Here is a 23698-nt window from a genome sequence, read left to right on the forward strand (position 1 = left end):
TGAGTTCATCAGGCTTGTTGTGTCCAGTAATGACCCCAGCCCACTAAACCCACGTCTTGACTGTTATTACATTAAATCTGACAAGAGCTCTTTAACACAAGTAATTTAGGTGTTAGGTTACTCAATGCACTAAAATGTGGAGAGACTGAAAACACTAGCTATGTTTCCATCCAAAGTAACGAATTACACTTTTGCGCAAAATTGGAATATCTCATAAAACCCTTGCGAATAAAGCACCGTTTCCATCCAGTGAGTTGAATAGAATAAATCGTCACTTCCTGATTAACTTGCACTAAATATTATGAAGAAAATTTCAATTTGCTGCAGTATAGTAGAAGGCACTGTATATAATATTTTTTGTGTACAATAAATTACGAGTTTCAGAGCGCGCAGACAAAATATGGTCATGTCTTATTTTCAGAGCCTGCTGTTTAGGAACGCAGTTCTGGAAGTTAATTATAACGAAGCACTTTGAGACTTTGCTCAAGCATTTTAGAATGACAAAACTAGCATTTCAGATGCTGTGAAATGAGATCGGTCCATTGGTTGGTGCAGTTTTATGCTGTTCCATCACAAAGTCTCTTGTCTTTTTTTGATGCGCATTAAGGAATTTATTCGGTAAAAGTGTTTCCATTGTAGTTTATGCGCATGTTTTCTTTCCGGATAAGAAATTTATCCTACTTAGTTGAGCGCATACGTTTTTTTTATTTATGATCATCTTGGCGTTTCCATTAAGCATTTAAAAAAAAATTTTTTTTAATGCGATATCCCAAAATGCGCATAAAAATAGGTAGATGGAAACATAGCTACTGACATTAAGTAGGAATGCAGTAATGTTGCGCTCAACTGTGTCGTATTATCTGCTCTCAGAGCGTGTTTGTTGCTCTTAGTGTTGCGTCATAATTTAACTGGGGGTAGAGTGGTTAGTCATTATCAGCAGGGTTGAGTCTGGCCAGTTCTGTGAAACAGCAGAGCCAATCAATGCTATCCATTGAATTTTGGGAAAAGCTATTAATGCGAGTCGACAACCCATGACAAGCTTGGCCTGGACCAATGTCCTTTTACTCAAATTTATTTAGTAATACCTATGCATCACTACATCTGATTAGATGCAAACCTCAATAAACTTTCCACATGATTTTTTTAATAATAAGTGATCAATAGCTAAAGAAGTTAGAGTTTTGCCAGTACAAAAGGTATGTTTAGGTTAATGTATTGGTAAAGTGTGTTATTTGTGTGCTGGGGGGGTAGTGGCCTACAGGGTTCCTGCGGGTCCTTAAAAAGCCTTAAATTTACTTTAGCAAATTTAAGGTCATAAAAAGCCTTAAATTGTACAAGTCTTAATTATGATTTAAAGAGGTCTTAAATTTGGGTACAGACCAGAATCGGGATACAGCTTAATGTAAGGATTAAACTTCAAAAGGCTAGAAATAAATATGAGCTCTGCAAGTTTCAAAGTCTGGTGCTGCACTGCTTTGTGTTGTGCCGTTACCGCGGAAACCGTTCGAAAGCGCCTCCTGCTGGCAGAGAATGAATCTGCATGTTCAATAAGGCTGTTGTTGTGAGTAGGGTATTCCTGCAATACCGGAGGCTGTAGTTTCAGAACTGCATTTCTAGGACCCTATAGTTTTTTTTGTTTGTTTTTTAATTATTTTATTTAATTAATTTTTTTTTTTTATGTATGTAGTATACCAGGTCTTTCAGCCAGTCCTATCAAACCTTTACAATCTAGAACGCCTTTATAATCCAGAATGCGGCTGCAAGATTAATTTTTAATGAGCCAAAAAGAATGTAAGAGAGAATGAAGAACGTCACACCTCTCTCTATTCTAATTCTATTCTTTAAAAAAAAAAAAAACTTGTCACTTTTAGACTTGCACACTAACTTTTCTAATCTTTTTGTATTCTATCTGTTTTCTTTTTATTTATTATACAATTAACAAAAGCAAAAAAGGCCTCTAACACTAGCTTGCTCTATTCTTTTTCTATTCTATGTTTTCTTTTTATTTATTATTAACTTAGCACTTGTTATTCAATTCTGTATGTTGTTATTTAATTGTATACACTTAATTATTGTCCTAACCAACTCCTAACCCTAAACATACCCGTTGATAACCCTCTTGAAATATTTAACCTAATTTATTTCAATATATTCTGGTTTAAAATTCAGTTTTCTTGGAAAGAAGACTTGTGTCTGTGCGAGACTTCAGTTAATTAGCTGCAGCGCTTCACGTCTGATGTGCTGTTTGTTTGCATCTGTTTGTTTGTTTGTTTGAATCCGGTCTCCTCTGTTGGAATAGATGGTGCTGTCCCAAAAAATAGGGTCCTATGCAGTCCTAGAACTGTAGCCTCCGGTATTGCAGGAACATTGGGTTGTTTTTGTTCAGACCAATGCAAAACTCGACCCATGTTTTTACCCTGCAAACACGCAGAGCTTTAAATGTGAACTGGTGGATTGATAAGGAGATAATTCATTATAAAAATCGAAACAGTAAAATGTGTTTGTATGTTATTTAATTAATATAATAATTTATTGATTAATTGTTTAAATTAATATAATTAATACCTTTGACTCATCCATTTTCTTAAAAAATGGTTTAAAGGCTGAAATGTGAAGTGTATAATTTTATAAAACTTATTGTTTTGTGAAAACTTCTATCTGAAATGTAAATCATGCTTTTTACATTCATTTTACAGTGTACCATAGACATTGCCCTACCCTGCTCATATGGTAGTAATTTTATTTGTGCAGGTCTTAAAGGTCTTAAAAAGTCTTAAATTTGAGCTTAAAAATCCTGCAGCAACCCTGGGCCTAGAAAAACAATAAAAATTTATTGGCACACAGTTTTAATCTGTTTGAAAGAAGTCTCTTTTGCTCACCAAGACTGCATTTATTTGATCAAAAATACAATAAAAAAGTATATTGTAAAATATTTTTACAATTTAAAATAACTCTATTCTGTTTGAATATATTTTAAAATATAATTTATTCCTGTGATCAAAGCTGAATTTTCAGCATCATTGCTCCAGTCTCAAGTGTCACATGATCCTTCAGAAATCATTCTAATATGCCACTCCAATATTTTTTAGGATTCTTTGATTTAATAGAAAGTTAAAGAAACTGCATTTATTTGATATAGAAATCTTTATTATACATTTTATTTATATATTATCAAAATTTTATTTAATTATTATAAATTCTTTATTATAAAATTCTTACTGACCCCAAACTTTTGAGTTCAAAAGTACAAATCACTTAGTTGTCTCTGCACATTTAAAAAAATAAATAAATGAACATAAAAATGGCATCACCCTAAAGCCTCTTTTTGACATTTGAGGATCCTTCTGCAAGATTATCATTTTAATGTTTTGCCATACTTCTCAAAAAAATGTTTTGAAGTTATTGGTTATTTACTGTACATACCATTTTAAAGGTAAAACAACTGATTGAATAGATATTTAATGATCTCAATACTGATTATTTTTTTAAATTCTAGACCAAATGATCTGATTTGTACTTGTTTTATACAGATTGTGTCAGCTGTGCAGTATTGTCACCAAAAACACATTGTTCACCGAGATTTGAAGGTAAGAAGTCATAGTTTTGTTTTCTTGTTTTTGTGGAAAAACAGATATGGCGCATATGACTGTATTAAAGTGCATAGGTGCAATAACATTTATGGAAAATACAAACAAGATGAAAAGAAGCTAAAAGTGATCTGTGTGTTTCCCCAGGCTGAAAACCTGCTGCTAGATGCTGATATGAACATTAAGATAGCTGACTTTGGCTTCAGTAACGAGTTCATGGTGGGAAATAAGCTAGACACGTTCTGCGGCAGCCCCCCTTACGCTGCCCCCGAGCTCTTTCAGGGTAAGAAGTACGACGGGCCGGAGGTGGACGTGTGGAGTTTGGGCGTCATACTCTATACGCTGGTCAGCGGCTCCCTACCCTTCGATGGACAGAATCTCAAGGTTGTACTTCCCTTTATCAGTGTTTATATGTGTTTGTGTGCGTCACTGTATACTTACCGCTGTGTTTTCCACAGGAACTGCGTGAACGTGTGTTACGTGGTAAATATAGGATCCCTTTTTATATGTCCACGGATTGTGAGAATCTTCTCAAGAGATTCTTGGTCTTGAACCCAGCCAAAAGAGGAACGTTAGAGGTTAGTCTCTCTGCTTTTATCCATCTGTCTGTCTTCACCTCTTTTCTGGTTGGCTGTGCCTCCTTTTTTTTATCTTTTAATAGTGTGTGTCAGACATTTTTCATAACACCTGTTTTGTAAGACAGAGCTGAGTGATAAATTCACTATTTATATATTCATACCAATATAAAATTAAGCAGTCTTTGCTCAGAAATATTAAGTGAAAATGTGGTGTTTTTCTTGTATTATTTGTTTCAGTGAAAGTATATTAAATGAAAGTTATATTGGTGTCATATAAGTGAGAGTAATAAAAAAAATGTTTTTTCATTTTGGTTGCAATGATCCTTAAATGACCTTTTAAGCCACGTTAAAATGACCTTTTAAGCCATTTCGGAGCAAATATATATATATATATACACTACCATTCAAAAGTTTGGGGTCAGGCTTTTATTTTATTTTATTTTTTATAATAAATAAAAATAATGTTCGTTTATTTACGTTTCCAAAACGTGAAAACAATTTGAATGGTAGTGTAAATGAAAATTATTATTTGTGTTCAGTTATTAAATATTGTATTTTTATTTTTTACTTTTTTAACATTTGTAATCCAATTAGTTACAATTAATTTTATTTTATTTTTTGGTTGCAATGATCATTCCTCTGATTAAAAATTACTCGGAGCAAATATGCATATCTAGATATACTGAAAACCAAAGGCTGAAAAAATTTAGACATTTTTAGCTATGTCACCTAGAAATGGTGACACGTCAGTCTCAGGCTGGATATGATTATTTTTTATTTCTCCTTCAGCAAATCATGAAGGAACGCTGGATCAATGCTGGCTTTGATGACGATGAACTCAAACCCTTCCTTGAGCCAGAGGCCGACATCTCAGACCAGAAGAGAATAGGTAAGAGGAAACTACACTGCACTTAGTTTGTTTGCCACCATGTCAGTGTTCATTTCCATGCCGCGCAAGCATTTCGCATAATCAACTTCGGAGCTGCCTTCTATTAGAGCAAGCCGAGGGACATTTATATTTATATCACAACACTGAGAGAAAGCGTCCAGAGACAATGAAATGAGGGCGTAGAGGGCACACTTGTTAGTGTGCGTTGTTGCGTAATACCCAGCAGCTGGCTCCCTCGTCTATCGACATCTCTGATGTCTACTCCTCCCTCTCCCGCTCCGTCTCAGCGAGGATCTCCCCGTGTAGCAATGTGATATGATCACATGACTCCCAGTATGAGAGCTTAGCTCGCAGGAGCACGAGGCAGTGCGGTGCACCCATGCTTTGCACGCTTATCTGCAATCGATCCGCACATATGCCTGCTAGCGTAACCACACATACACATGAGTGCACACCTGGTTACTTATTGAGGAAACCGCAGGAACAAGAACACTTGAACGTGGAAGTCAGAGTACATGGTGACTGTGCTCGTCTAGCCTCCTGCCCCCACTTTGAGAGAAGCCTCACGTTGAGAGGAGCATGCTGGAGCCTGGCAGCCCACTGAGGCCCTTGTGTATGTGTGTATGGAGAGGAGGTGAAACAGGGAGCTTTGGCTCTTTGAAGGAAAGCACTTAAGTCAACCAACATATGAATTCCCATGAGCCCATTAAAAGGCAGATCTGAGAGGGAGAAGGAGGCTTAATTCAGGCTCATGAAATATATCTTTCCATCTTGTTTCACTCTGGAACATGCATTAATAGAGAGAGCCCTTCGTAACACAACATCCGACTGGCTCATGTATCATGTAGATGCCCTCTTTAAAACTCCTAAACATCCTGACTAGTTTTTTTGTTGTTTATTTAGTTGTGTTCTACTGTTTTTCGACTTTTGGGTTTATAAAATACTGACTCGTTACTTTTGACAGATGCTTTTAACCAAAATGACAAACAATTCCCATCTCTTTTATATATTTATAACTGCTCAGTAGACTTGCTTTTCTTGTTGGTACAATTGTAAATTACTATAAATTATATGAAATTTTATTAAAATAAATAATTGATTAATTAAAGTAATTTAGGGGTTGCACTTTATTTTACAGTTTGTGTACTGTGTAATTTAATTACTGTGTAATTACAGTGTACTTACCCAAGAAAGTACTGAGTAATTTAAGGTAACTAATTGAACTTAACATGGGTTAAGGTTAGGTTCAGGTTTAGTTCCTAGTTATCTCCCTTTTATTCTAAGTACTGTAGTAAGCTCATATGTAAAGCAGAACAGGACAGTAAAGTGCTACTGCATTAGTTCATGTGTTAGGTTTTGTGGACAAACAAACACCATTTTTATTATTAATTTTACAGCATTTATGAATTAAGGTTAATTCATAAATATACCATTATTCTTTAATTGTTTATTCGTTTTCCATTAACTAATGGGCTATTTTTTTTTAACTTAATGTTAAAAATGTATTAGTAGTTTAAAAGTTATATCGACATTTCTGTTGGAATATATTTTAAAATGTAATTTATTTCTGTGAAGCAAAGCTGAATTTTCAGCATTTATTACTCTAGTTTTTCTGTCATTCTAATATGCTGATTTAGTGTTAATAAACATTTCTTTTTATTCTTATTATTATTAATGTTGAAAAGTCAGTAATGTCTTTACTGTCACTTTTGATTCATTTAAAGCATCCTTGCTAAATAAAAGGGTAACATTTTAGTATAGGAACCAATTACCAATAAGGAACCTCACTATTAACTAGTTGCTTATTAGCATGCATATTATTAACATATTGGCTGTTTATTAGTGCTTATAATGCACATATTCTGCATGACCGTATTCTACATCCCTAATTGTGAGACTATCTGTCTAAGCTACAAATTAGTAGTTTAAGGCAAAAGTTGTAGTTAATGGTTTGTTAATAATGAGAATTAGACCTTAAAATAAAGTGTTACCAATAAAAGTATTTATATATTTTTTTAAATAAAAACATAAAATCATACAGACCTTAATGTTTGAATGGTAGTGTAGTGTATGTAAAATTACCATTATCCAGTTTTAGTGAATGCAATAAAATCGTGTGCATGTTAGCCATTGTTACTAATTGTAACATTGTAACTAATGTTAACGTACAGAACCTTGTTGTAAAGCATTACCTAATAAATGTATTTGAGTTAAAAACAGAAGGTACAGCGCATTCTCTTTTAAGGAACAGTGAATGGGTGGCTACAGGATGGATCTGTGTATTGTTAGCATGTGTAGGAGGAGCGGATGACTCAGTTACATTCTTACAAATAAACTGGATTTATCTCTGGGTATCGACCTACTGGTTTATAGTGTCTGCATAACAACTGAGGGGGTGATGTGTGATACGATTATGCTAACATGTTGGAATATTTAATTATCCTCAATTTCTAAAAGACTTAGATGCGATAGTCTTCAATTAGTGTTTGATTTGGTAGACAGCAGCCCTCATTGTAGATATCATTCATGTTCTTAGTACAAATAGTGTGGGATTACTTGTGTGCTTTCTTAAAGGGGTCGTATGATGTTGCTAAAAAGAACATTATTTGGTGTAATGCAATGTTTATGTATTTTAAGGTTCAACAAACAAATTATTTTCCACATACTGTACATTATTGTTGCTCCGCCTTTCTGAAACGCACCATTCTGAGAAGCGAGGCGTGCTCTGATTGGCCAGCTATCCATTGCATTGTGATTGGCCGAATACTTCAAGCGTGAGACGGAAATGTCACGCCCCCTTACCGTATTGTGATGCTGTGTCCCGGCGCAACGACACAAAAACAATAAAACCCATTACAAACGAGGCATTTGTTGCATCCAGTGAGGACATAATTACTGATTATAATGACTTATACTGTCTTTTTACAGTTGCCCCACTTTATAGAAACAGTCTTTGAGCACAGATGGCAGGCTACTCCCAGGTTCAGGAAATAGTCCTCCGTAAAATGTGCTGCACACACTCGAATATTTGGGTTGAACTGTTCTGGAGCAGTGTTGTAAATACAACTTAACCACTGATTTCTAGTTGTGTCCTCTTTTGGAAGTAGTTTCGCTACATGGCACCGGCGGCAGCAACAACACTACAGCGAGAATAAAAGTCCTGCCCTCTTTCATTGCGTATACATTTGGGCGGTGTTTTGTAAATCTCCTCACACCATGAAGTAGACCTGTAGGGGCATGTTTAAATGAGCTGTTTTAGGGGGGCGTGGTCGAGTCTTAACTTTTATAAAGAATATCTCTTTGGCTTTGAGACTTAAGTCTTTGCAACTTTAGGGATCTTATCAATGCACAAACAGCTTGTAACACTCCAAAGAGAAAGGAAAACTTGAAATCGCATCATATGACCCCATTAAACACTAAACCTAAGTATGACCAATAATACTAGTAATAGTAACAAAAACATATTGTGGAAAGATCTAAACTGGAAGGAGTCTCTAAAATTGATCTGAATTCTTTGTGTGTGTCATTCTCCAGATGTGATAGTGGGAATGGGCTTCTCTAGAGAGAAAATCCAAGAGTCTTTGTCCAAAATGAACTATGACGAGATCACAGCCATATACCTACTGCTGGGAAGGAAGACCAATGAGGTGAGCTGCTAATGAAGAGTGGCCTCTTACAACTGATATTATGGTCTATACTACAAATGTGACTTGCTGTTTTTGTGTGATTTGTAGGAGGTCAGTGAATCCAGCTCCAATAGTAATCTCTCCGTGGCAAAGACCAGACCCACCAGTGAGATGAACGGCCAGTCACCATCGCACCTGAAGGTCCAGAGAAGCGTCTCCTCCAGTGAATCCAGAAAATCCAGACGCCACAGTGAACAAGGTGACTTTCTCTTTACAAACAGACAAACATTAGCTTTTTGGATCCAAAAGGTGCATATGTGCACAATCAATTGAATAAAAATTCTACTTATATCTACTGAATAAGTCTACTTTTTTTTACATGATATGCCTCTGGGGTCTGAGGTCATTTTGGGGCCCTTGAGATGTTTTGACATGCCCTGATATTTGTGCTTATTTCAGCTACTTAAAACATACTATTGACCAACATGTATTTTTTTTATATTCAGCACAAACTGTGCTACAATAATATGTGACCAAGATGGATGTACATGTTTGCATTTTTTAGAAAAAAAAATATTATGCGTGGTTAGTAAGTTTTGGGGAAAAAAATGTAGCTGAAATAAGGCCTTAAAACCCACACTAAATAGTTCTGAATAAGACTTTTGAGTAATCAGTCTTGTAGGCTAGAATATTTACTTCAAAATTATGTGAGAATCATTCTGCTTACTCATTCACAGAAAACAATATATTGATTTAAATTTTTCAAGACATGTTTTGTGATCGAAAGACTATACAGGTGCTGGTCATATAATTAGAATATCATCAAAAAGTTTATTTATTTCACTAATTCCATTCAAAAAGTGAAACTTGTATATTATATTCATTCATTACACACAGACTGATATATTTCAAATGTTTATTTCTTTTAATTTTGATGATTAGAGCTTACAGCTCATGAAAGTCAAAAATCACTATCTCAAAATATTAGAATATTTACATTTGAGTTTGAATAAATGACCATCCCTACAGTATAAATTCTGGGTATCTCTTGTTCTTTGAAACCACAATAATGGGGAAGACTGCTGACTTGGCAATGATCCAAAAGGCGAACATTGACACCCTCCACAAAGAGGGTAAGTCACAGAAGGTCATTACTGAAAGGTGTGGCTGTTTACAGAGTGCTGTATCAAAGCATATTAAATGCAAAGTTGACTGGAAGGAAGAATTTGGGTAGGAAAAGGTGCACAAGCAACAGGGATGACCGCAAGCTTAAGAACACAGTCAAGCAAAGCCGATTCAAACACTTGGGAGAGCTTCACAAGGAGAGAACTGAAGCTGGAGTCAGTGCATCAAGAGTCACCACGCTCAGACGTCTTCAGGAAAAGGGCTACCAAGCCACTTCTGAACCAGAGACAACGTCAGAAGCATCTTAACTGGGCTGTGGAGAAAAAGAACTGGACTGTTGCTCAGTGGTCCAAAGTCCTCTTTTCAGATGAAAGTAAATTTTACATTTCATTTGGAAATCAAGGTCCCAGAGTCTGAAGGAAGAGTGGAGAGGCACAGAATCCATGTTGCTTGAAGTCCAGTGTGAAGTTTCCACAGTCAGTGATGATTTGGGGTGCCATGTCATCAGCTGGTGTTGGTCCACTGTGTTTTCTGATGTCCACAGTCAACGCAACCATCTACCAGGAAATTTTAGAGCACTTCATGCTTCCTTCTGTTGGCAAGCTTTATGGAGATGCTGATTTCATTTTCCAGCAGGACTTGGCACCTGCCCACACTGCCAAAGGTACCAAAAGCTGGTTCAATGACCATAGTGTTACTGTGCTTGATTGGCCAGCAAACTCGCCTGACCTGAACCCCATAGAGAATCTATGGGGTATTGTCAAGAGGAAGATGAGAGACACCAGACCCAACAATGCAGATGAGCTGAAGGCCACTATCAGAGCAACCTGGGCTCTCATAACACCTGAGCAGTGCCACAGACTGATCGACTCCATGCCACGTCGCATTGCTGCAGTAATTCAGGCAAAAGGAGCCCCAACTAAGTATTGAGTGCTGTACATGCTCATACTTTTCATTTTCATACTTTTCAGTTGACCAAGATTTCTAAAAATCCTTTCTTTGTATTGGTCTTAAGTAATATTCTAATATTTTGAGATACTGATTTTTGACTTTCATGAGCTGCAAGCTCTAATCATCAAAATTAAAAGAAATAAACATTTGAAATATATCAGTCTGTGTGTAATGAATGAATATAATATACAAGTTTCACTTTTTGAATGGAATTAGTGAAATAAATCAACTTTTTGATGATATTCTAATTATATGACCAGCACCTGTATGCGAGGGAGTGGCAATGGCCTTGAATATTAAGTGAGTCTCACCTGAGAGACAAAGGGCCCTCCCCTAATGGCCCATCAGTGTGACTGTGTCTTTAAGGCAGGTAAGAGAGAATGTGAGGAGATTGAAAAAAAGTGTTTTTTTAATTATTTGTATTTTATTTACAACACAGTATAATCAAAACATACATAATGAAGGTCAAAGACACATTATTGTGCAAACTGATCTAACCACAGAGATGTGAACAGACTTAGAGTCATTCCTGCAACAGACTCTGTTCAACACGTGAAACAAGTAAATCATAGCTGATATTTCCGCTTGTTATTTAAGTGTTTCTACTTCTTTCCATGGATTCAAGAAGAAACAAACATAATCAGTAGTCAAGGAGCTTGTTTTAACATAGAATATCAGTGTAGTTGAACATCTGATGTTGGTACAGCGCTCTCAGAGGAAAACAGTTTGAAGAGACATCAGGATTCATCTGTGGTGCAGGTATCTGATTCAGTAAAATACAAACAAACAACCAAAAAAAAATAAAAAATTTGTGAGCATGTTAATATCAGGAACATCTGTATATATATAGGTTTTGTAGCCATAAACTCACACATGCTTTGTACTATCATAAAAAAAGAGAAAGAAATCTTATATCTGAGAAACTAATTATTATTGTTTAGCACGTTATTAAAATCTACTTCTAGTTCAACGATTTCAAACATTGTAGTCTGGAATTATAGTTTGGGAAAAACCCAACTATGATTTTGTAGTCATATAGCCTAGTATGTATGATTTTATAGTAGCCTATGATATGATTCTGTAGTCACAGACTCAAGCATGCTTTGTACAATAAAAGGATGTACTTTGTACTATAAAAAAGGATATTTTATATCTGATAAAACTAATTATTATTTTTTAGCACGCTATTAAAATATATTTGTGAACAGAGTATTAATAATAAACATGGTCTAAACATTCTTAGATGCGTAGCATTCATCATGTTGTCGTTTGGGAAAAACCCAACTAACTGTTAGTAAATCTGTTCAAGTTTGTGTCAATAAAACGTTAACTAATGCAAAAAAGAAACAGTACTTACTCATCAGATTGATCTCCTCTACTGGATGAAGTCGTGTTCTTCTTTCGAAGGGAAATCCTGCCTTTACTCAGCGCGAACAGTAACAGTAGCTGCGATGAATGATCTCCTCGCTCTTTGTTTGTTTTGGGTGTTTGCACGTGCGCACGTCCCACGTGGCTATTTACATATGAACTGCGCGAGCCGCGCGGGGGCGGGATTTCATTAGAGATAATGAGTTAGACGGGAAAGACTGAACATTGTGTTGGTTTCATACGGATTACTTCATCACAGAATGTTTGTTTTCGATAAGACTTGCTTCATTTAAAAGTAGACACTTCAAGCTTTCTATAGATTTAACTCCCATGTCTCTGTGTTGAGTATTTGTTACTGAGTTACAGTTCATTTTAGTGACGCGTTTCTAAAAGCAGTTCGAGGAAACGGAGAAGACAGAGAGCACACCCTGTTTGTTTTCTTATTTTTCCAAAAGCACAAAGTTGTGTTGTTATTGTGAGTGTACACAAATAAAAGTAGACACTTAACAGTTTCGATTGATGTATAACACTTATTTGTGTGACCAAAATCAACAGAGTATTTTTAGTGTCTTTTGCACTGATCTTAAAAAAACCGAGTTGGTCTCGCCGGCAAGACAGCCAACCCCAGAGAGTTAAAGGGATAGTTCACCCAAAAATGAAAATTCTGTCGTTAATTACTCACCCTAGTCGTTCCAAACCCGTAAGACCTTCGGAGCACAAATTAAGATACCCTGTTTACGTCGTTTACGCTTTGACTTGAACATAAACAACGTATCTGCGTACATGCGTTGCATGCGATGTTTACATATGTGATGCTCTGCAAAATGGTGCCAGGGTGACGCGGAGGAGACAAATTGTTGATTAAAATCTTTATTTTTGTTTTCTTTGCGCACAAAAGTATTCTCGTAGCTTTGTAAAATTACGGTTGAACCACTGATGTCACATGGGTTATTTTAACGATCTCCTTGCTACATTTCTGAGCCTTGATCGTGTTAATTACATTGCTGTCTATGGAGGGTCAGAGAGCTCTCAGAATGCATCAAAAATATCTTAATTTGTGCTCCGAAGATGAACGAAGGTCTTATGGGTTTGAAACAACATGAGGGTGCGTAATTAATGACAGAATTTTCATTTTTGGGTGAACTATCCCTTTTAAGTAATTACAATAATCACATATGAATATTTGCTGAGAAAATCTCCTGAATGTTTCACAGTTGCTGTGGTCGCTAACTCGGCGTTGAGTAACTCCAAGAAGACGGTTCCTGTCACAGCTGACGGTGACGTCAAACAGGAAGGTGGAGTCACAGCACGTAAGCCGCCCACTCACAGCCCCCCCAGCCCACTCCTGGGTAACGCCAACAACCCCAACAAAACAGAAATACCTGACCGCAAGAGAGGAAACTCCATCACACCTAATGTGAGTTCATCCGAGCTGTTGAATACTGATGTTGTTTATATAATGTATATTTAAATTACTATTCAAAACTTTGGGGTCCAGTAGATTTTTCTTTTTCTTTTCTTTTTTGAAAGAATTTATTACTTTTATTTTGCAAGGCTGCATTAAATTGATCAAAAGTGATAATAAAGACATTTATAATATTACAGAAGATTTCTATTTCTTTTGAATTTTCTTTTTCATCAAAGTTTTATGATTTCCACAGAAATATAAAGCAGTACTACTGCTTTCAACATTGATAATAATAAGAAGAAATGTTTCTAATGTTGCTGAAAATTCAGCTTTGCATCACAGAGATAAATTACATTTTACAATATAATGAAATGGAAAACAGTTGTAATAAATTGTAATTTTATTATTTTTGATCAAAGAAATGCAACCTTGGTGAGCATAAGAGACAACTTGAAAAACATTTTTTAAAAATCTCACTGACGCCAAGCTTTTAAATGGTAGTTTCCTTGATGACCGAGCTTGTGTTTTCTTCTCATCACCCAGAATAACTCTGGATCGGGAGGCATGTCAAGGAGAAACACGTACGTGTGCACTGAGAGAAACAACACAGACCGCCTTTCTGTCATTCCTAATGGGAAGGAGAACAGGTACAGGCTTCCCTTCCTGTGTCATGATTGATGTGCTTAATATTTGCATTAGGCAAATTTGTAACAATTTTTAACATGCATTTATGCAGTTTGCCACTTTACAGCCACTTACATTATATTCAGGGTGTATTTTTTTTTTAATGTGTGTTGAAGTTGTTCCTGGCGCCTTGCTGTACCAGCCGAGTTACAGGAACACATCGTTAGTGAAACAAGCCTGATTTTGTCTCTGTGTGTAGTGTGACATTGTCTCCTGGCTCTCGGGACCCGGGTGCCTCCACTCACAGCATCAGCACTGCTGCCACACCTGATAAAACGCGTTTCCCACGAGGCTCCGCAAGCCGCAGCACCTTCCACGGACAGCTGAGAGATCGTCGCACGGCCACCTACAACGGCCCACCCGCTTCGCCAACGCAGCCGCGCAGCCGCGGTAATGCCAACAACCTGCTCACCAAGCTGACCTCCAAACTCACGCGCAGGTAAACACACATTCACATGCATAAACACAGCGTTATTTTACAGTGCCAGTGGCATACGATTGAGGCCTGACTCTTCCTTTCTTTTCCTGACCTTTCTTTTGTTGGTTTTTTTTCCTAGGGGATCATTAGAATGGTTTATTTTGTCCATCTTTGTAATGTCTATCCTTTTTTTTCGTTCTTGTGTTGTAGAAATATGTCATTCAGGTTTTCCAAAAGGTAGGACATCGAGTTCATGGGGTGTAAATCTGTCTTTAACGTAATGAGAGGAGTCCAGGGGCTGACGCACTAACCCATAGTGATTTGATTGCAGTGATTTGGAGTTTAATGCTCTCTCAGTGGTTGGTTACAGCATGCTTTAAAACACTGCCTGCATCTTAGTGTGACCAGATCAAATCAATCTGCCGCTCTTTAACTGATTGCTACTAATCAAAATGTTTGCATGACACAAGCTGATTGTGCAAAACAATGTGTATGACTTAATCTGACATTGCAAAAACACTTCATTTGAATCATTCAGCTGATTCCACAAGGACATTCACAGCTGTATGGGGTTTAGAGAGATCAGTCTGGCATTTATCTGCAGAAGCTCTGTGATTCCTGGACAAAAAAAATAGCTAATTTACTTTTTTTTCCCCCCACAGAGGGTTTTTTTTTTTTTTTGTAAAACAGGCATCGATTTGCAATACCATTTAAAAGTTTGGGATTAGTAAGGATTTTTATTATTATTATTTGAAGAAATTAATACATTTTATTCAGAAAGGAGACCTTAAATTGATTGAGTGTAAAGACATTTATGATGTTGCAAAATATTTCTGTTTCAAATGCTGTTCCTTAGAACTTTCATCAAATAATTAAAAAAAAAATATATATATATATCATGGTTTCCACAAAAACATAAACGGTACAACTGTTTTTAACATTGTTAATAATTTGAAATATTTCTTGAATAGCAAATCTTCATATATTGCTGTTTTACTGTATTTTTGATCAAATAAATGCGGCCTTGGAGATGCTAAATAACATTAAAAAACTGAGCCCAAAATTTAGAATGGTGCTGCAAGTGTTTTCATTGTAAAGAAAGCTCTGATAAACAGATTTGCAATGAATACAGATTTGAATGTACAGAAGATCTCTCCTGTTAGCTATAAGTGGTTTAGACATAATGGACTCACAGTGCCATCTGGTGGTAAAAAATAAAAAATAAAATTATTATTATTGTGGTCCAGTTTTTGAAAAGTGTGAATAGTGTGGACTGAGACCCAGTCGCAAATGTAGACCTAAATGAAATCTGAGTACATTTTTAGAGCCATGGTTGACGTTTCAGTCCTCTTTAAAGGAATCATACTGAACAATAAGCCTGTGCTCCTGCAAATACAGTCATTTACAACATTGGCATATCCATAAGAAGGTCTTTTGCTTCTAGAAACCAGTGCTGGTTATAGACTTAAATGATGACCAAAGATACAAGACTCTGTACTTAATAATTTTATGAAAGAATTAACTACTCATTTGATCAAATCTAAAATGACTATGTAATATTTACTTAGTTTGAGACTATAGGGAGACTCAAGTCAGTCACTCAATGCATCATAGGAGTGAGGGTTTGCTACTGAGCTCAGTTTTTGTTTGTTTGGTAAATGTGATTTGATTCACTCTGATTGGTGGATCTCTTTTCAGATTTATGAGTAGTGCTGTTTGTTCACCAGATTTATATGCACACTAATGTTCAAAATATTTTTTAATGTTTTGAATAGAAGCCCCTTATGTTCACCAAGGCTGATTTATTTGATTAAAAATACAGTAAAAACAGTGATACTATCAAATGCTATTACAATGTAAAATGTGTTGAATAGATTTTTAAATGTAATTTATTCCTGTGACGCAAAGCTGAATTTTCAGCATCATTACTCCAGACTTCAATGTCACATGATCCTTCAGAAATCATTCTGATTTGCTGCTCAAGAAACACTTACTATTATTATTATTATTATTATTATTATCAATCCTGAAAACAGTATCGCTGCTATATATATAATATTTTAGGATTCTTTAAATAGGCGGTTCAAAAGAACAGTGTTTATTTGAAATGGAAATCTTTTGAAAAATTGTACAAAGTCTTTACTGTCACTTTTTTTTTATCAATTTAATGTGTCCTTACAAATCCTAAACTTTTGAACTGTACTGTGATATAATGTATAAATATAGTTTATGCACTCTGGAGGCCTGTGTCGCGGCTATCATGAGTCTATAAGAGCATATGGGCACGTCTTAAAGAAGGGTTTTTGGTGTGGGAGGAGTCTGTTGTGGCTCATAGGCAGGATTTGAAGTAAAGCACTCTGTAAGCTGCAGCAGACTCCATGTTGAACGACCTTCAGGAGTCACCTTCACGTCTTTAGATTTGTGAACAGATCTCACACCTTCTCTAACAGTACGAAATGCTCTATTAATGTTGAAACTGTCTCGATCTATCCCTCTCTTCCCCTGTGTTTCCTTCTCTTCCTCCCTTCCTTCCTTCCCTCCTTTTATCTCTTTCTCTTTCTCTGTCTGCCTTCCTCCCTCAGGGTCACTCTTGACCCGAGCAAACGGCAGTCTGCCGTCAAATCAGGGCCGGCTGCCCCCTCTGTGCCCCCCACCCTCACAGTCCCCTCCAACCCTGCGGCAAAGACTCTTAGTAAGTCTGCGCTCCACTCGTTTACAGTCTTCCTCTTTCTTTATCATCCCCCTCTCCTCCAGCCTCTTCCCTTTCCACCACACTACGGGGTTCCCACGACCATGGAAAACATGGAAATAGCAGGACATTTTAAAATAGTTTTTCAGGACTGGAAATGTGAATAGAATTTTTATTATAAATGAATATATTTACAAGGTCTTATTTATAATAATGTTCCACTTTACATTAGTTAACAAGACCTAACAATGAAAATACATAAACATTCATTCATTTTAGTTAATGTTCATTTCAAAATGTATTAAAACTATTAAAATCAGATGTTGTATCCGTTATATTATTTAATGGCCTATTTAGTTATTATTTAGATAACCTGATGAACTAACAATGAACAGTTAACAAAGAGCAATGAGTATAGTAATTAATGTTAGTTAAGGGATTAGGGGTCATTCTACAGAAACGTCCACTTTTGGTATGGCAAAATGTCTTAAAATGTATTTATTTTTTTTACATTTAAACTTAGACCACATTATTAGATTACCTTTTGACTTTATGAATACATATAAATGACAGCTTAATTTTTTTTTTTTTTTTGCAATTATTTCAAGACCACATGTATCATTTTTTTGTCACTGGTGTTACCTTTTTTAGCAATATTAAAAATTTTCATGAAATATTATTTCTAAAAAAATTCAGCACATGTAGTGAGAGTTACAGAAAAATAATGAAAATGCAAGAAATAAGGAGATTATGTTTTATTTATTTAATGTGACAGACAAAAACAGTACAGTAACTCAGTAACACAGCACAGTAACACCAGTGACAGTAACACCAGTGACATGCATTAGACCTGATATACTGATCTTCACTGGTGTTATCCATGAGGAAATTTTCATGAAAAATGCATTTTACAAAATGTCTGCTGCAAGGTATCAAGCCACATGTTGTCAATCATGGTATACTCACTAAATTAAGTAGTTTATCCATTTGTATTCTAGTTTTTTTTACATTTCCCTAACAATAAATAGGTCACACCAGTGACATCAACTAAAAGCTTCATATGAAATCATGAGATAAATGAGAAAATTTATCATAACTGAAAAGAAACAGTGGACTAAACATGAGCCTTTTTTCATAGATGTTTAGAAAATAGGAAGGAGGAAGTCGAGTGATGTCATCAGTGTGATATTTTATTCCAAAATAAAAGACTTTTGTTAAGCGGTAACACCAGTGACACAACTTCAGGGGACCACTGTTTTCATTATATATTTTATAATATTTTTTTGGTATTTTGTTTTATTATGCCATTTATATAATATATTTGATGGTTATGAATAGACTTTTGTATTTTAAATGGTAGAAAATCCTGTTTTTGACCTCAAAATAAAGCACTTTCCTGCTGTACATGGCTGTGGGGACGAGCAGTTTTGTGGTGCTTGGAATTCTATATAATTAATAAAAAAATAATAATGCCACATTGATGGCTCAGGAAGATGTAATTGTTCAAATAACATATTGTTTCATTTTAAAATATAAAAAAATTGTAACCCTAATGTGTATTTCAATTGTAATATTTCTTTAAAGTCTAGGGACAGAAAAGTGGACGTTTCTGTAGAATGACCCATTAACTAATATTAATTAATGAAACTTTATTGGTAAAGTATAAATTAAAAAATATTATATAAATAAAAACAATTCTATACTCTCTCTCTCTCTCTCTCTCTCTCTATAAAATTATATTTAAAAATTAAATGTTATATATATATATATATATATATATATATATATATATATATATATATATATATATATAAACATTTCATGTGTATATATAACATATATTATTAAATAATTATATTAATTATATAAATTAAAAATCAATTCTGTACATTTTATAGATGTAATATAATATATAATTATTTATTAAACAAAATATTATATGTGTGTGTGTGTATATATTGTGTGTGTGTGTATATATATATATATATATATATATATATATATATATATATATATATATATATATATATATATATATATATATATATATATATATATATATATATATAACGTGTAATATTTAACATTTGTATTTATATTCTAAAAATTTATTCTTAAATAATAAAATATTTTACGGCATATTGAATTGATGTGAACACATTTGAAACTATTCTTGCCAATAAATCAGTCCAACTGATTCACAAATAGTTCTAAATGATTCATTAGCGAATCAGTTTTCATTCGTGATTTTGAATGATTTCTGTAAATTCATTGGTCAGAAAGAGTGGGAACCCTGTCTCTAAACATGTGGCTCTGTAATGGCTATTTGTTTATCTGCGTCCACCAGTTTAATTTCTTTCTTTTTGTCGGCTTTGAACTGCTCTTTTCTTCCAGATTCAGCAGCTCTGGCTATAGGCAGTTGTAGAGTGTCGCAGATGAAGAGTGTCTAGAGTAAGGGCTCGTTTAAACGCACAAACAACAGCAACAACTTCACATTGTGTTAATGGAGAGCGAAAGGCTGTGTGTGTGAGAGAGAGAGAGAGAGAGAGAGAAAGTGAACGACTGTTTTGTCTGTTGATTTTAGTCCGAAACGATGACGTATCCATAAACGCACTACGACACGCACCCTCTCGCATGCGAAGAGCACCGTATATACTGTATGTATAGACACGTCCTCTATATCTGTATATGCGTCTGATGTCAGCATCCAGCGCTCAGAATAGGCTTTTACCCATGATGCACTCTTTCAGTGAACTTCTAGTTGTATATTGTTCTTTGAAGGAAGCAGCATGGCAGTTCAAATGAGTGCATGGTGTCAAACTAGCATACATATTCAGGTGTCCAAGTTGATCGTAAGAGTCTTGTATAAGTTGTTTTTGTGTTTTGTCCAACATGCTGATGACACCAAGTCTTTGTGGGGGTTAACCTTTTGCTTACCTCTTTTTGTTGTTTGTTTGTCCCTTTTTTGCTCTCTCATTCAGTCTATCTCTATCTATCTCATTGTGTGTGTAGCGATTTGCTCTAAAATGACTAAAAATGATTTCCTTTTCCCTTTCTGTCTCTCTCTGTCCATTCCTTTTTGCTCCATTGTGATCGCTAACCTTTCAACAAATAAACAATAAAAGAGTCTCAACCGAGTTTGAGAGAAGCGGGAGATTTGAGGGCTCAAGGTGAGGTGTCAGTGACTGTGGAAACCCTTACTTCCTCTCCTGGTTGATTATTTTCGTGTGTTGTGGACGTATATTTTCCGTCTCCCACTGTATGAGAGATCAAAGTGTATGTTAGTGTAGTGTGGACGGTATGAGGGCCATTAGTCTGCTTTATTTATGTTGAATGTTTGCGTGATGTGCTTTTTTTCTTCTCTTTTTACATTAGGGCTGGGTGATGTTATATAGTTATAAATATATATATATATATATATATATATTTTTTTTACAGTACATTCATATTGATTTAGCTGGTTATTTGAAATTATGTAACACTCTGAAAATGATTTTAATATGGTTTATTTTGCCAGAGAGCATCATTAGACTAGTTTTGCAGACTAGTGTTAATAAATATTTGGTTGCTGAATAAAAGTGGCAATGTGACTTTAAAATGTGTATTAATATTTTAGTAAATATTTCAGTTTATTACCATATTTAATATTAAATTGCATATAACTAAAATTTATTTAGGTGATAAACAGTTTAACTAGATTTTCACAAAAAAAAATCTAATTTAGCAAGGATGCATTAAATTGATAGTGACAAAGTGACTTTTTAAAGTGACATTTATAATGTTACAAAATATTTCTATCGCAAACAAATACTGTTCTTTTGAACTTTCTTTTCATCGAAAAATCCTGTTTAAAAAAAATAAATAAATAAAAATATTTCCAAAAATATTAAGCAGCACAGCTGTTTTCAACATTGTTTCTCGAGCATCAAATCAGCATATTAGAATGATTTCTGAAGGATCATGTGACACTGAAGACTGGACTAATGATGCTGAAAACATCACAGGAATAAATTACATTTTAAAATATATTAATATTTAATAATATATTAAATAATTTATTTTAAATTGCAACAATATTTCACAATTTTACTGTTTATTTTTAATCAAATAATTGCAGACCTAGTGAGCATAAACGACTTAAAAAAACAAATGTTCAAACCCAAATTTAGTGTATGTTGAAAATAATAACCTGCTGATTTCTTTTTTTTTTTTTACTGCATCACCAAGCCCTATTTTGTTACATGGCATTAAAAATGAGCTGCTTGTGTGCATGCCCTAGTCTGCTGTGCATTTGATTGGCATTAATTCCCATGTGTGATGATAACCCATGCATGCAGCTGCTGCACCGATTCTTCACTACCATTGTGATCAAGTCTTAGTGTATTAATAACCTCAATACAAGAAACGTCCTTCTACATCCTTTGCCTTAACCTTGCCCCTCTCTCTTTCCATTCCCGTCCCGCAGTCGCCATGTATCTGGGGATCAGCAGAAAGATGAAGGGAAAGATGGAAAAGACGGGAAACCCCGCTCTCTCCGTTTCACCTGGAGTATGAACACCACCAGCACCATGGAGCCAGCCGACATCATAAATGAGATCCGCAAAGTTCTGGACGCCAACAGCTGCAGTCACCAGCAGCGTGAACGCTTTCTGCTTCTCTGTGCCCACGGGGACAGCTGCACCGACAGCCTCGTCCAATGGGAGATGGAGGTTTGCAAACTTCCCCGGCTCTCACTTAATGGTGTCCGTTTTAAGAGGATATCTGGCACCTCCATCGCTTTTAAGAACATTGCTTCCAAAGTTGCAGGCGAACTCAAGCTATGAATATATCTTTAATCAAACTACATAGAGAAATTTATGAAATGGTTCAGTTCAATATAGACAAACAAATTAAGCTGTACAATCGTAAAGTAGCAGTTTCCGAATGTTTTTTTTTTTTTCTTTTTTAATAAACCACTTACATGTATTTGAAAAAATGTATATATTTTAACATTGCTTAAAGCAATAATTTCTTAACATCGGTCACACAATTATCGTATTATCGTGCAAGTCGTTAAATGCTGTAAAAAGAACAGGTTTGAACCTTTCAGTGTTACGATTGTATGAAGCTCTGAGAATGTTCAGAGAGGAACTCATTGCCATCATTGCAGGCGGATGAGTTGAGGCTGATCATTCAGGAAATGGACGCTAGATGGAGATTTGTGGGGTTTCGTTTTGTTTTAGCTTTTTAACAGGCACTATTCTGTGGTGGTTTTAAGTATCGCGTGTTTTGGGCGGCTCTTGTGTAAAGGGTTTTGCCCGAATCTTGAGTTGCTTTTTGAAAATTTGCTCTGCGCCTCTATGTATTGAGGGTGCTCGTCTGTGAAAGCGGCTGCAGTAAACCTGATTTGAGCTCAGTTTCACTGTTTGAATGTTATTAAGAGCAACATTTCGATGTTTTATAATTTATTTCACTTTTGCCCACTCAAATGTATTTTTTGTGTAAATAATGTACTTTATGCGGCAAGTACACATTTTCATACTGTTTTGTTGGAGTTCTCTGAAACCAAGAGGGCGTCTTGTAATCTTTCACTTCTAAGACTCACCACAGATTCCATTAAACTATCTGTAACTTGTCACGGTGTTCATTGCAGAGATCTAATACAGCTACAAAATGATCTCAGTATTTGTATTGCCTCTTTTTCATCTCATCTGTTTTCTTCCGACTCTTCCTGTTGAGTTGTTGAGCTGCAGTTTTCAGCCGAATCAAATCAAAGAAACTGGTAAGAGTTTCAAAGTATGATTTGTTTAGTTTTTGGAAGAAGTCTCTTGTTCATCACAGCTGCATTTATTTAATCAAAAATACAGTTGAAACAGAAAATATTGTGAAATTTAAAATAACGGTTTACTACTTGAATATATTTTAAAATGTAATTTATTTCAGTAATGGTAAAGTTGTATTTTCAGCATCATTACTCCGGTCTTCAGTGTCACATGATTCTTCAAAATCATTCTAATATGCTGCTCTAGAAACATTTATTATTTTGATCAATGCTGAAAACAGAAGGACAGTTTTTTGGATTCTTTGATCAATGAACAGTATTTGTTTGAAAAATCTTTTATATCTTTTGTAAAGACATTAATGTCTTTACTGTCACTTTTGATCAATTTAATGCATCCTTGCTGAGCAAAAGTATCTCATTTTAATATTTAAATTATATTTCAAATTGTAGTTCTAGACCATTGCATTGGGTAGGAATTGCAGTTTGTGTGATCTCTCTCTATAAAATGGCTTCTAAAAATGCTTGAATTATTCTCTGGAAATTAATTAGTGAAAAGGTATAGTAATCCTGGAACTGTCAACATGATAGAACAGGGAAGAAAGACAAAAAGCAGA

The 23698-nt window shown here is 35.2% G+C and overlaps 1 protein-coding gene across 12 annotated transcripts in view; it reads left to right on the forward strand.

Annotated features, from left to right (window-relative positions):
* The window catches only part of mark3a (MAP/microtubule affinity-regulating kinase 3a), a 39472-nt gene extending 16492 nt beyond the window's left edge, over window positions 1-22980 (forward strand). For 3 of the 12 annotated variants that reach the window (XM_058796652.1, XM_058796653.1, XM_058796649.1), the window contains 11 exons: window positions 3531-3587; window positions 3735-3971; window positions 4046-4165; window positions 4955-5054; window positions 8589-8701; window positions 8789-8939; window positions 13339-13541; window positions 14076-14179; window positions 14416-14655; window positions 14845-14871; window positions 21789-22980. In XM_058796652.1, the coding sequence (XP_058652635.1) occupies window positions 3531-3587; window positions 3735-3971; window positions 4046-4165; window positions 4955-5054; window positions 8589-8701; window positions 8789-8939; window positions 13339-13541; window positions 14076-14179; window positions 14416-14655; window positions 14845-14871; window positions 21789-22146 (1710 nt within the window). In that variant the 3' untranslated portion in view covers window positions 22147-22980. Of the gene's footprint in view, window positions 1-3530; window positions 3588-3734; window positions 3972-4045; window positions 4166-4954; window positions 5055-8588; window positions 8702-8788; window positions 8940-13338; window positions 13542-14075; window positions 14180-14415; window positions 14656-14773; window positions 14872-17216; window positions 17327-19717; window positions 20494-21788 lie in introns of those variants that run through there. The other 9 variants (XM_058796654.1, XM_058796651.1, XR_009274037.1 and 6 more) reach the window with 8 other exon arrangements.
* Window positions 22981-23698: the final 718 nt, after the last annotated feature.

This window comes from Onychostoma macrolepis, chromosome 13, assembly GCF_012432095.1.
Source record: "Onychostoma macrolepis isolate SWU-2019 chromosome 13, ASM1243209v1, whole genome shotgun sequence".
Lineage (NCBI taxonomy): Eukaryota > Metazoa > Chordata > Actinopteri > Cypriniformes > Cyprinidae > Onychostoma > Onychostoma macrolepis.